Source organism: Bos indicus, chromosome 7 (genome assembly GCF_029378745.1).
Source record: "Bos indicus isolate NIAB-ARS_2022 breed Sahiwal x Tharparkar chromosome 7, NIAB-ARS_B.indTharparkar_mat_pri_1.0, whole genome shotgun sequence".
NCBI lineage: Eukaryota > Metazoa > Chordata > Mammalia > Artiodactyla > Bovidae > Bos > Bos indicus.
The window spans coordinates 59,091,107-59,104,250 of NC_091766.1; the positions used below are offsets into that span (position 1 = coordinate 59,091,107).

General features: G+C 37.9%; 1 protein-coding gene across 3 annotated transcripts in view; it reads left to right on the forward strand.

Moving 5' to 3' along the window:
* The window catches only part of SPINK5 (serine peptidase inhibitor Kazal type 5), a 258,121-nt gene extending 246,526 nt beyond the window's left edge, over positions 1–11,595 (forward strand). The window contains exons 31-34 of one of the 3 annotated variants that reach the window (XM_070793788.1): positions 365–495; positions 2,599–2,677; positions 8,975–9,019; positions 11,525–11,595. In XM_070793788.1, the coding sequence (XP_070649889.1) occupies positions 365–495; positions 2,599–2,677; positions 8,975–9,004 (240 nt within the window). In that variant the 3' untranslated portion in view covers positions 9,005–9,019; positions 11,525–11,595. Of the gene's footprint in view, positions 1–364; positions 496–2,598; positions 2,678–8,567; positions 8,869–8,974; positions 9,020–11,524 lie in introns of those variants that run through there. The other 2 variants (XM_070793789.1, XM_070793790.1) reach the window with 2 other exon arrangements.
* The last annotated feature ends 1,549 nt before the right edge of the window (positions 11,596–13,144 follow it).

The following is a 13,144-nucleotide window of genomic DNA, read 5'->3' on the forward strand; positions in this document are numbered from 1 at the left end:
TCCGACTCTATGTGACCCCATAGACAGCAGCCCACCAGGCTCCTCTGTCCATGGGGTTTTCCAGGCAAAGTATTGGAGTGGGGTGCCATTGCCTTCTCCAAAGCACAGCACTATCTGGTAGGATGTCTGCTTTCTAATTGCTTTGTTCTTCCTTGTATCTTGGTTTGGCTACTTCCTTAGTAAAAAAGAAACTAAATCCAGGTTACCTAACAGTGATGGGAAATGAATATATGAGTTTGTATAACCTATGTTACACTTCCTTTACTGTTTAGTCACACATGATTGAGGAAATCAAGAGGTTTTCACCAAGTCCGTATCTCTTAAGTGCCATTGAGCAAATCTACTTTATGTTTTGTTTGTTCAGAATTCTGAGATGTGCAAACACTACCGAATATTACCCAGGATGGGTTACCTTTGTCCAAAGAATTTACAGCCTGTCTGTGGTGATGACGGCCAGACATATAACAATCCCTGCATGCTCTGCCATGAAAATCTGTACGTATACGAGTCCATCTTCTAGTGTAGAGGTTCTTGAAGACAGTGTTGACCCACAGTAGAGTACTGATATGAATGCAAGGTACTGCACCTCATCGTAGAAGTTTAAAATTCAGATGTGAGTGATTCTGTTCATGCATAAAATAGAGAATATCTATGGGTATGCCTTTAATAAAATTGTTCATATACTTTACTGAGTGGAAGAGAAAGGGAAAAGTGGTGGGGTTACAACGTAACTAGAGAAAATCTCTCTAAGCCCATGTTCACTCATGGGAGTGTGAACATCAGCTATACTTTATGTAAAGAGAAAAAAGTTGAGAATCACTGCTGTACAGAGTCAGCCCAGGCTCTAATCTCTAATAACCTTATGACTAGCTTCTAGTCACAGATTTCCCTTCATTCTCCACGTGTTTCCAGCCTGCATTACACCAGCTTTAAAAAAGGGCATGGTGGCAAATCTTGCCTTTTCTACCACATCCCACCTCAGGAACATGCAGTCCCTGAATGTTCATCCTGTCCTTCTTAGAACACCATAAACAAGACCCAGAATATGAAGATGGACCTGATATCCTCCTTTTCAATTCTGGAAAGATATTTGAATTTACATTTATTTCTTTAAAATCAACTAACTCACGAAAGAAAAAAAAAAAACATTCTACAGTTCATATATGTAGACTAAAACTTGAATATGAGTCCTTTATGTGTTATATCTGTAAGTAAGACACTTTAATATTCTCAGTTTCACTGACCTCACTACTTACTATAGAGCGGTATTATTTTCATTGTACAGAAGGTTAATCTGAGGCTCAGAGAGTCCAGGTAATCTGTTTAAAATGACAGCGTTTTGGAAATAGAACAGACCGGATTGTAACCTTGTTGATTTGGGTTTAAATACAGTTTGCTTTTCTGTCTACTACAATACTGTTATATCAAAGGTAAACAAAAGGGGATCAAAGATTCCTTTGATAATATGGAGAAAGTCATCTCTTTCTACAAAAGAAAGAATGATGAAACATTAAAAATCTGTATGCAGAATATCTGTGGGCACATAAATCTCTTGAAGTCCATCTATGGATATCACACAGTTTTAATAACTAAGGAATCTTAATTCTTAAATGTCTTAAACATTTAAGAAATGAATAAAACCATTCATGAATCTGTTACAACATGTGTCTTATTCTCTCCCAGAAATCCTTCAATTTCTCTTTACTGTAAATACCAGGCCCTAAATTATCCAAGCAATGCTCTACAAACATTCCATTAACTGTTTAAACCTATAATAAGTTATACTTTATTCAAAGGAACTTTAGAAATTACAGAAATGCCCATGATAAAAATACTGATAAAGGATGTCTCAAGATGGATTGTTTAGCTCAAGAACTGAGAACACATGTTATAAAGAGAAGATTTAGGCTGTCCCAGGCAAGATGGAACATTACTGGTTTCTGAGGTCTTAGAAGAAGCTAGAGGGAAGAAATTTCAATTTTTGCAACGTTCAAAGACTAGATGAACTGTCCTGATAGACAGTTAGTCTCCTATCACCAAAGTAGACAAGTAGATGTTTGCTATATAATATTTCTTATGAGAAAGGCATTAAAATTCATATATCTTAAGATTCTTTCCAAGTATAAAATTCACGATGACCATATAGTTATGTTTTATAACATATATACATAATTTATATATATTTATGTAAAACTTATTTTGTAAAATGTGTCCTATTTTATAATCCCCAAGTCACATTATAGATATCAAATAAAGTCAAACTCCTCTCTGGGATCCAGTTTTCTCATCTATAAAATAATGGCTTTTGTGTTAGATGATGTTTATTTCTAACATTCAACAATTCCATGAATATATAGTGTATAGGAGAATGACATATGATGAAACAGATCCAGGCCTGGGGCATAAATCTGGAGCTAAATCAGAAGAGGGAGAATAAACCTGAATGATGTCTACTAGGAAATGGATACCAGTTCCTACCCCTGATTTCAGTTTTGATTTGATGCCCAAATGTCATTCATATTGATGCTTGATTGTATTTTGTTTTGTTTTCATTAAAGCTGAGTTTTCCCAGCTTTGAAACTTCCTGTTCTGTTTTAGAATACGCCAAACGAATACACACATACGCAGTAAAGGAAGGTGTGAGGAGAACAGCATCGAAGAAACAACACCTCTTGACGTGAGTACTCTGGCGTTCAGAATCACAGTCTTAGACCCAGGTGGTTCGGCTGCTGTTCTCTTGTATTAAGTGATGGATGTTTCTCTGGCCAGGGAGATGATAGTAGGTCACGTAACCCCAGAATTATCTTCATTGTGAAGATAATTAATTACTGAAATGTGTGGGATTTAAAATATAGTAGTTAACATTTCTAAATGTTTATAGTTTATTGGGATTGATAACAGACTGTTTATGAGCAATGTACATAATGTCACCAACACTTCTTTAGAGTAGCTTTTATTTTCTGTGGACTATGATACAGAGGCCAGACAGGGATAGAAGCAGACTTAAACTTTCTATCCTTGTACTTTGCATTAAACTGTTCCCCAACATGAAAAATTGACCTTTTCATTTAAGTCCCTATAAGGAAGTTTCTGGAATCAACTTTGGAATCTTCTGGAATCAAGATTGCCAGGAGAAATACTGATAACCTCAGATATGCAGATGACACCACCCTTATGGCAGAAAGCGAAGAGGAACTGAAAAGCCTCTTGATGAAAGTGAGAGAGTAAAGTGAAAAATCTGGTTTGAAACTCAACATTCAGAAAATTAAGATCATGGCATCTGGTCCCATCACTTCATGGCAAATAGATGGGGAAACAATGGAAACAGTGACAACCTTTATTTTCTTGGGCTCCAAAATCACTGCAGATGGTGACTGTAGCCATAAAATTAAAAGACCCTTGCTCCTTGGAAGAAAAGCTATGACCAACCTAGACAGCATATTAAAAAGCAAAGACATTACTTTGTCAACAAAGGTCCATCTAGTCAAAGCTATGGTTTTTCCAGTAGTCATGTATGGATGTCAGAGTTGGGCCATAAAGAAAAGTGAGCACAGAAGAATTGATACTTTCGAACTGTGGTGCTGGAGAAGATGCTTGAGAGTCCCTTGGACTGCAAGGAGATCCAACCAGTCCATCCTAAAGGAAGTCAATCCTGGATATTCATTGGAAAGACTGATGCTGAAGCTGAAACTCCAGGACTTTGGCCACCTGATGTGAAGAACTGACTCATTTGAAAAGACTCTGATGCTGGGAAAGATTGAAGGCAGAAGGAAAAGAGGATGAGATGGTTGGATGGCACCACCGACTCGATGGAAATGAGTTTGAGCAAGCTCTGGGAGTTGGTGATGGACAGGGAAGCCTGGAGTGCTGCAGTCCATGGGGTCGCAAAGAGTTAGACATGACTAAGCGACTGAACTGAAGGATGTTTTGACACACCCTACGGTAATCTCACCTTATTCGAGGTTTTGTTTTCCATAGTTTTAGTTACCCAAAGTTCACAAATACTAAATGGGAAACTCCAAAAATAAATAATTCATAAGTTTTAAATCATTTGCTGTTCTGAGTAGCATGATGAAATCCTGCACCATCCTGCTCCATCTCACCCAGGAGGTAAATCATCCTTTGTCCAGCACATCCCATCTCCTAGTCACTTAGTAGCTATCTAGGTTATCAGATCAACTCTTGTGATATTACCATCTTTTGTTCCAGAGACCCTTATTTTGCTAAATAATGCCCCTTAGAGTGCAAGGGTAGTGACACGGGCAATTCGTATATGCCAAAGAGAAGCCAAAAAGTTCCTTTATGTGCAAAGTGGAAGTTCTCAACTTATTAAGGTTGCTGAGGTTGCTCAGGTCTTTTGTAAAAATGAATCTTCTATCCATGAAATTGTGAAGAAGGAGAAAGAAATTTATTTTAGTTTTGCTGCTTCATCTCAAATGGCAAAAGTTAAAGACATATTATGTGATAAGTGCTTAGTTAAGATGGAAAAGGCATTATATTTATTGGATGGAAGACATGAACAGCAAATGAGTTCTGACTGGTGACAAGGTGTTTGGCCAAAAAGCATTAAGACTATAATGAGATTTCAGTAAGGAATCCCCTGAAATTAGTGACACCAAGCCATTTACTATAATAAAGTATGGTTACACAGATTCAGGAATAGGTCTGGACCGAAAAATATAAAAGTGAGTGGAGTGGATGCATCTGCCATGAAGAAGCTGCTGCCACATTTCTAGCAGAGTTGAAAGGTTGATTAAAGAGAAAGACTATCCTTCAAAGCACATCTTCAATTACAATGAGACCGGGCTCCTCTGAAAGAAGATATCCAATAGAACCTGCATTTGCAGAAGCACAAAGGAGACACCAAGTCATAAAAGCAGGGAAGGACAGATTAACTCTGCTACTACGTAGTAATGCCACAGGGGATTAAGGCCGGCAAAGTGTGAAGAGCAAATAACCCACCTGCTCTGAAGAACAAATATTAACTGCCCATGTTCTGGTAACAAAATCAGAAAGCGTGGGGGACAGTCATCTTATTTATGGAATAGTACCACCAGTGCTCCATCCCAGAAGTGAAACATATTTGGAAGAGGAAAGTTTGGGATTTAAAGTACTACTAATAAAAGACAATGCCCTTAGACATCCTGAATCTATCTGCTATGAAAATAAAAACACTGAGGTTGTATTTTTGCCTCTAAATACAATCTCATTGCTTCAGTCCCTTGATCAGAGCATTGTTCAATTTGTCAAAGTCACATACACCTGCCTGGTGTTTAATTACATTTGATCAGCAATTGATGCAGACCTTCATTTGGACAAAAAACACTACTGGAAATCGCTTACTATTGCTGACACAGTAACACTCCTCAAAGCTACAATGGATAAATTAGAACCAGAAAGTGTAAATGCTTGCTGGAAAAATGAATGGAGTGAAGTTGTGAATGATTTTAAAGGCTTCCTGGGGATTGATGGAGAAGTTAGCAAATTCATTCACAGGAGAAGACAAGTTGATGGAGAAGGATATTCTGTCGTGCTTGATGAAGTGGAATAACATATTGAAGGCCATTGACAAGTATCCAAGAATGAGGGGCTAGAAGAATTTACTGAGTCATCCACAGAGGGAGAGGAAGACAAAGAAGAAACTGAAGCAGAACCAGCAATGTAAACATTAGCAAACTTTGCCAGTGTTTCAAGCTGCACAAACATTAAGGCAAAATTATGGAATATAATGGTGGGCTGCTGTCTATGGGCCTGCACAGAGTCGGACACGACTGAAGCGACTTAGCAGCAGCAGCATCGAGTACAATCCTTGAATGGAAGCCAGCATTAAAGTCACCCATATGATCACCAAAGGATTGCAACTTTTGCAGCAACACTTTGAGTTAGAAAGAGCAACAACTTCTAACTACAATATCCTTTCAAAAGTTTTCCTCAAAAAAACCTTTTGCTATCAGATTCCTAACCATGGATATCAGTTCCTGACATCCAGCCATGCACACCATCACAGTTTGATGATACAGGATCGCTTGAAGCAGATGATCCTCTGGCTGATGTATTCAGAAAGTCAGTGATAGCCTAATGCTATGTCACAAAACCTCCCTCTTTCACATCACCTCAATTACACAAGCATTGTATTGTATCATCACAGAAGGGGTGGGTACAGTAAAATAAGATATTTATAGAGAGGGGGGGGGGACTACATTCACATAATGTTCTGTTTTAGATTTATTGTTGTTAATCTCTTACTATGCCTAACTTAAAATTAAACTTTATCTTAGGTGTGTAGGTATAGGAAAAAACATATATGAAATTCAGTTTACACATAGTATATCTATGGTCTCAGGCATCCACTGAGGGTCTTGGAATGTATACCTCGGGGGTAAAGAGAACTACTGTATTGAGTTTTACATTGTCCCTGGTGATGGCATTTGAGTAATCTCCTCCTCAAGCAAGAGGATATTTGACTTGGGTAAAAATATTAGGAAGTTTCAAATAAGAGCAAAATGTTGTTACCAGATAAGTATAAGTTCAGAGTTTTGGTGTTTTTCATGTATGAGACCTTTGGCAAATCACATAAATATGTAAACCAAAGTTCTCACTGAGTTACTGAAAATTTTTAGTAAATACTTTTAAGCATTTGGCAATAACACTTTGGCAATAATGGAATTAAAAACGATTCTACCACATTTGAGGATCTCAAGCAACACTAGATGAGACCATATTCAAAAGAACTACTCAGTAAGCACTGATATGGGAAAGTGGAAAAATAAAAGAGCTATAAGCTAGATGTTTCTGCTTTTACATTGGCAGCTGGAAGGCAGGGGACTGGAATGAAATGAGGAGACCTTTGCTGTTTTTTCTTCTGGGTTAAAAAAGTCATTTATCTACTCTGGGTCTTTACACATGTACAAAGAGAGGTTTTAAACTTTTGCCCTAGTCCCTATATGGGGTTTGCTATCTTACTACATAGAAACTGTTAGTGGTTTGCTTCTCATTTTATTGCCAGAATATACTGTCTCCCCATCTTACAAACACATCTGGTCACATATATCTCAAAACAGGAAGGTAAAAATAATCTTTCTGCAAGTCCTACAGACCACACCTTAGACTATCCCTTGCTGCAATCTCACGTAGACAACTTGATGAAAACTACTTTATGAGGAATTTGCCATAAAATAATACTAAGATGTTTTTATTCAAATAATGACGTATCTTGCCAGAGATAAGACCAAAACGTTTTATAAGTTCCTTCCTTTCATATGAGGGTGTTTTCTTTCCCCTGGAGTTATATAATGGATATTACTTATGGTTTTATCTGATCGAACAAAGGATCTTGGATACACCAAGGTGGTATGGGTGGGTCATGGCCCAGCATTGCTCTGATAACTATTATGGGTGTAAATCCCAGAGGTTGAAACTTATTGCCTGAACCTAGTTCATGAGTAGATGATTCTCTAAGAGAGTCTAGAATCCCAAGAATGAATAAAAGACCCGACAGTAACAACTTTCCTGGAAAAACAGACTGAAAACCCAATATTCTAAGAAATATTTTTCATTATATGGTAACTTCTAAGATTTATATAACTCTTTAGAGAGTTCCCTGTGCTCTTTCCTTTTGCATCCTCATAGTAGATCTGTATTTAGAGCAGGGATCGTTATCTTTCCCATTTTAAAGAAAATCAGCCTGGGAGAAATCCTGCCATTTACCACAAGTTCATTAGAATTAAGTTCTGGGTCAACTGTAGACCTGCCACCATCCTTTAGTTGTCAGGAGATTCTGAAAACCGAGGGCTCTAGAAAAGGCATTATCTGAACGAAATAAAGATTAGCTACACTGGAAGGAAATTCCTATATTAAGAAAAATATCAATACTATTTTGAGATGAAGAAATGACTATTCTCAATTCCATGACAAAGATTTTCAAGGATTCAAGACCATAAGTTGCCAACCCAAATCAAAGAAAGCCTGATGTGTTCCATGTGAGAACTAAAATGGAGGTTTGAGTTTGTAATAATAATGCTGCTAGTGTTCCAGGGATTGCCAGCAGACAAGATGCAGTCACTATTTAAAAAACTTTAAATGTCGACTTAATGTTTTAAATGTTGATTTTAAGAATATGCATGGATGAGTCAGGCACGAAGACAGCTACTTAAATGCTTATGGCCTAAAACTATAATAGTAAAGTATTAACTGTTAGAGGAATTAGACTTAAGTCCTGACCAAATGCGAGACCTTGGCAAGTCAGTGAACTTCTCTGAAGCTCAATTGCTTCCTTTTTGAAAAGATATGAATGACACCTTCCTTCTTTCATTATCATGAGGGTCACAAGTAATCAAGAGCAGAGGTCATTTTTGCATCCAGCTCAATAGGTAAAATGTACTAGATACTCTATAAATACTCATTGAATCAATTAAATAAAATGTGAAAGTGATTTGAAATCCTGTATTCTTGGCAGAATGCAGGAATCTACAGATTTCTTTGACTATGTTACAATAATACATGCATAGCCAGCATTTCTACAATGTCTCTGAGTTTCTAACATCTAACCTCTTCATCTTCTTGTCTAGGTCAAATGATGCAAAAGTTGGTAAAAGCCATGAGGGAAAATGTATACCCCAATTCTGAATTACCTACCTTCACCATCTGTATATACAAAGAATTCTTCAGAGCTCATCTTATTTACTATAGAAAACAATACAGAACTGTTGGGGGAATGGACTCATTGACTTTCAGTCTATTCCATCTCTTCCCTCCTAGATTCTGTGATCTAAGGGCACAGAGACATCTTAACCAGTTTGTGCTGTGGAAGCCTCCTGATCACAATGCTGTCTGTTCAACTGCTTGTTCAATAAAAGTAAACTCAGCAGAATGCCATTTCTGGGATTTTTTTTGTCACTGTCTGGATAACAGAAATTTTTTTTGAAGAAAATTAACGATATCCTTTTTTTTCTTTAATCCTTTTCTCAAATTCTAGTTGCTCTCAGAGTTCAGAAGAAATGTCTAGAAGAGAGGTGAGGAGGTAAGGGCTCCTAGGCTATGACTCAACCTCACCTTCACTGTTACCTTACCAGCTCCTCTATCTAGCTTCTGTATTTCCATGGATAGCATAACTATCTCAGTTACTTGGGTCTCATCCAGTGACACAAATTAGTAATTTCTCATAGTAATCATGCAAGGAGATCCAACCATGCAAGGAGATCCAACCATGCAAGAACATTCATCCTAAAGGAGATCAGTCCTGGGTGTTCTTTGGAAGGACTGACATTGAAGCTGAAACTCCAGTACTTTGACCACCTCATGCGAAGAGTTGACTCATTGGAAAAGACTCTGATGCTGGGAGGGACTGGGGGCAGGAGGAGAAGGGGATGACAGAGGATGAGATGGCTGGATGGCATCACCGACTCGATGGACAGGGGTTTGAGTGAACTCCGGGAGTTGGTGATGGACAGGGAAGCCTGGCGTGCTGCGATTCATGGGGTCGCAAAGAGTCGGACACGACTGAGCGACTGAACTGAACTGAACTGAATCATGCTACCTCTTGATAATTTCCTGTATCAGAGCCTTGAACCCATACATAGTCTGGGGGAAGACTAATGTAACAAGAGTAACCAATGTATGCAAGTCTGAGCAGCACTGACTAGTAGAAATATAATAGTAGTTACATGTGTAATTTCAAATTTTCTAGTAGCTACAAAAGAAATGGGTAAAATAAATTTTGGGAATATATTTTATGTAGCCCAATATATCAAAACTATTATCATTTCAAAATACATACATAATATGATAATCATAATATCAATATAAACTTGTTGTTACTAAGTCTTTGATATTGGTGTGTATTTTAAACTTCCAGCATGTTGAAATTTGGACCAGACACACTTCAAGTGCTCAAGAGCTATATGTAGCTGGAAGCTACTAGTGACTTATAACACATGAGAGAACCACTAGACAAAGTAAGCGCTAGACAGGAGTGGGACAGAACAATGTGTGAGCTCCCGCCTCGATGCTGAAACACTGTCAAGCTCAGACTCTTGCTACAGCTTGCCCCTAGTTATTGTCCCCATGCAGATTCTGGGCTGATGCTGAACACACTATAGATGCAGGAAAGTAAAAGTGTGTGTCACTCAGTCGTATCCGACTCTGTGCGACCCCATGAACTGCAGCCTGCCAGGCTCCTCCACCCATCGGATTCTCCAGGCAAGAATATTGGAGTGGGTTGCCGTTCCCTTCTCCAGGGGATCTTCCTGATGCAAGGACTTGGGCTTCCCTGGTGGCTCAGATGGTAGATGGAGGAAGCTATGGGGAACCCATTGTGCTTCAAACTGTTCTTAGCTCTAGAGCTATGCCAGGAATAGTTGGCTTACCTGGATTTGGGAAGTTAATTTTGTATTTATTATGCTGTTCTTTTTCTTTTAGATAAGTTGCCACTAAGCCAATTAAAGCAAAATTTTGTGATCTTTGTCCTTTTTAACTAAAGTTAAGATAAATCATTCCCTAGGAGTTTTTTTTTTTTTTTCTATGATATCATTAAGAAAAAAGAAAGAAGGCTTACATATAATTTTTCAAGCATGAAAACACAGAGCCATTTTAGGGGGAAAAAGTGAGAAAACAACATTGCTATTTTCTTTGGTAATTCCAGGATATACAGAATGGGTTTCGAGATTCTAGAACATATGAGATTGTATCTCTTTCCTGGTTATTTCTGGGGAATCCCAAAACACTATTTTCCTGACCAAGATATATAATTGTTTGAGAAATAGTTACTTTATTATATCATTATGAATATTTTATTGAGATAAAAATAGCAAATTCCTTGTACTGCTTTGATCATTATTATGATTATGGTCATAAGGTTACATGCACAAAAGACTATGTTATCGCACATTCAAGACTTAAGCAACCTTCGACAACCATATTGAGCACCAGGGAAAGTGTGGCTCAGGGATACTGTGAAGTGAAGGATAAGGTAGTCTAGAACTGGATGAGACATAGGAATAGAGAAATGCCTACGGACCCGGTGAAAGTCAAGGGTGAAGTGGGGATGCAGAGGTCAGGAATGGAATGGGGACCAAGGAGGCTCAGGAATTGGCGTTAAGGATGTGAATGTGTGAAAGCTGTTTATTTTGGAGACACAACCTGGAGGCAAACATAAAACGTCACCTGTGTCCAAATGGTCACAAGAAAATAGCTGCATTAAGTAAACTAATTTCTGGGTTGCTACTTGAATTATATCTTGATATCCATATGGGAGGCAAATGAAAACCAGACCCATCTCACTGAGGTTCCCCAAACCAGCCCTAAACTTCTAAACCGGGAAGTGACAAATGATCCTGAAATGGAACTAAGAAAGTCAAACTATTTCTATTATCTCTTCCTGTCACTACCACAGACTGACGCATTTCTCTATAATTGATATTTCAGATTTCATTTGCAGAATGCAATGAAAGTTCAGAGAACTATCACTGTCCAACTCCTATATTTCCTGTAAGGAACTCACCTGAAGTCTCCCTCTCTCTCTCTCAAGGCTTCAGAAACAAGTGCAGAGAGCACTTGTGGAGACTACAGGCCAACAAACTTTTCCACTGAAGAGCCAGATAGACCTTGTGAGACATACAATCCTGTCACAGCCACTCAATGCTGCTGTTGTAGAAATATATGAATTTACATTATGTAAGATCATATGGACAGCTGTGTTCCAATAAAACTGTATTTACAAAAACAGGTGGTGGGCCAAGTTTGACCTGTGGGTAGCTCAGTAATGGTTAAGAATCGGTCTCTTTAGCTACATGTAAATCAATGACATTAGAAGGCTCCCTCATACCATACACAAAAATAAACTCACGATGGTTTAAAGACATAAATATAACACCATAAAATTCCTAGAGGAGAACATAGGCAAAACATTTTCTGACATAAATCACAGAAATATTTTCTTACATCAGTCTCCCAAGGAAAAGAAAGAAAAAATAAACAAACAGGACCTAACTAAACTTAAACATTTTTGCACAGTGAAGGTAATATTAACAAAATAAAAAGACCACCCAGGGAACAAGAGGATATATTTGGATACATTGTGACTGACAAGGAATTTCCAAAATATACAAACATCTCATTAAAAAACAAACCCAATCAAAAGATGGGCAGAAGATCTAAGCAGACATTTTATCGAAGACACACAGATGGTCAACAGGCACAAGAAAAGATTTTCAACATCACTAATCATTCAGTTCAGTTCAGTTGCTCAGTCATGTCCCACTCTTTGCAACCCCATGAATTGCAGCCCGTCCAGGCCTCCTTGTCCATCAGGAAGGATGGACATTGCATTTCCATCCAATGCAAATCAATATCAGGATGAATTATCACCTCACACTGACCAGAATGGCTATTATTGAAAAGCATACAAATAACAAATGTTGGCAAGGATATGGAGAAAACTGTTGGTGGGAATGTAAACTGGCTCAACCACTATGAAGCAGAGTATGCAGGTTCCTTAAAAACTAAAAACAGAACTACCATATGATTCAGCAATCTCACTCCTTGGTATATAGCCAGAAAAGACAAAAATGCTAATTCAAAAAGATACATGCACCCTCAACGTTCACAGCTGCACTATTTATAATTGCCAAGACATAGAAGCAACCTAAGTATACATTAACAGATGATTGGTTTAAGAAGATGTGGTTTATATATATATATATATATATATATATATATATATATATACACACACACACACACAATGGAATATTACTCAGCCACAAAAAGAATGAAACACTGCCGTTTTCAGCAACGTGAATGGACCTAGAGAATATCATACTAAGTAAAGTCAGACAAAGAAAGAAGTATTATATGATATCACTTATATGTGAGGTCTAAAAAAATAATGTAAGTAAATCTACATACAAAGCAGAAACAGATTCACAAACATAGAAAAGAAAGTTATAATTACCAAAGGTGAAAGGAAGGGGCGGAGGGATAAATGAGGAATACGAGATTAACATATACGGACTACAGTACATAAGGGCTTTCCCAGGTGGCACAGTGGTAAAGAATCTGCCTGCCAATGCAGGAGATGCAAGAGACAGGGTTTCAGTCTCTGGGTTGGGAAGATCCCCTGGAGGAGGAAAATGGCAACCCACTCCAG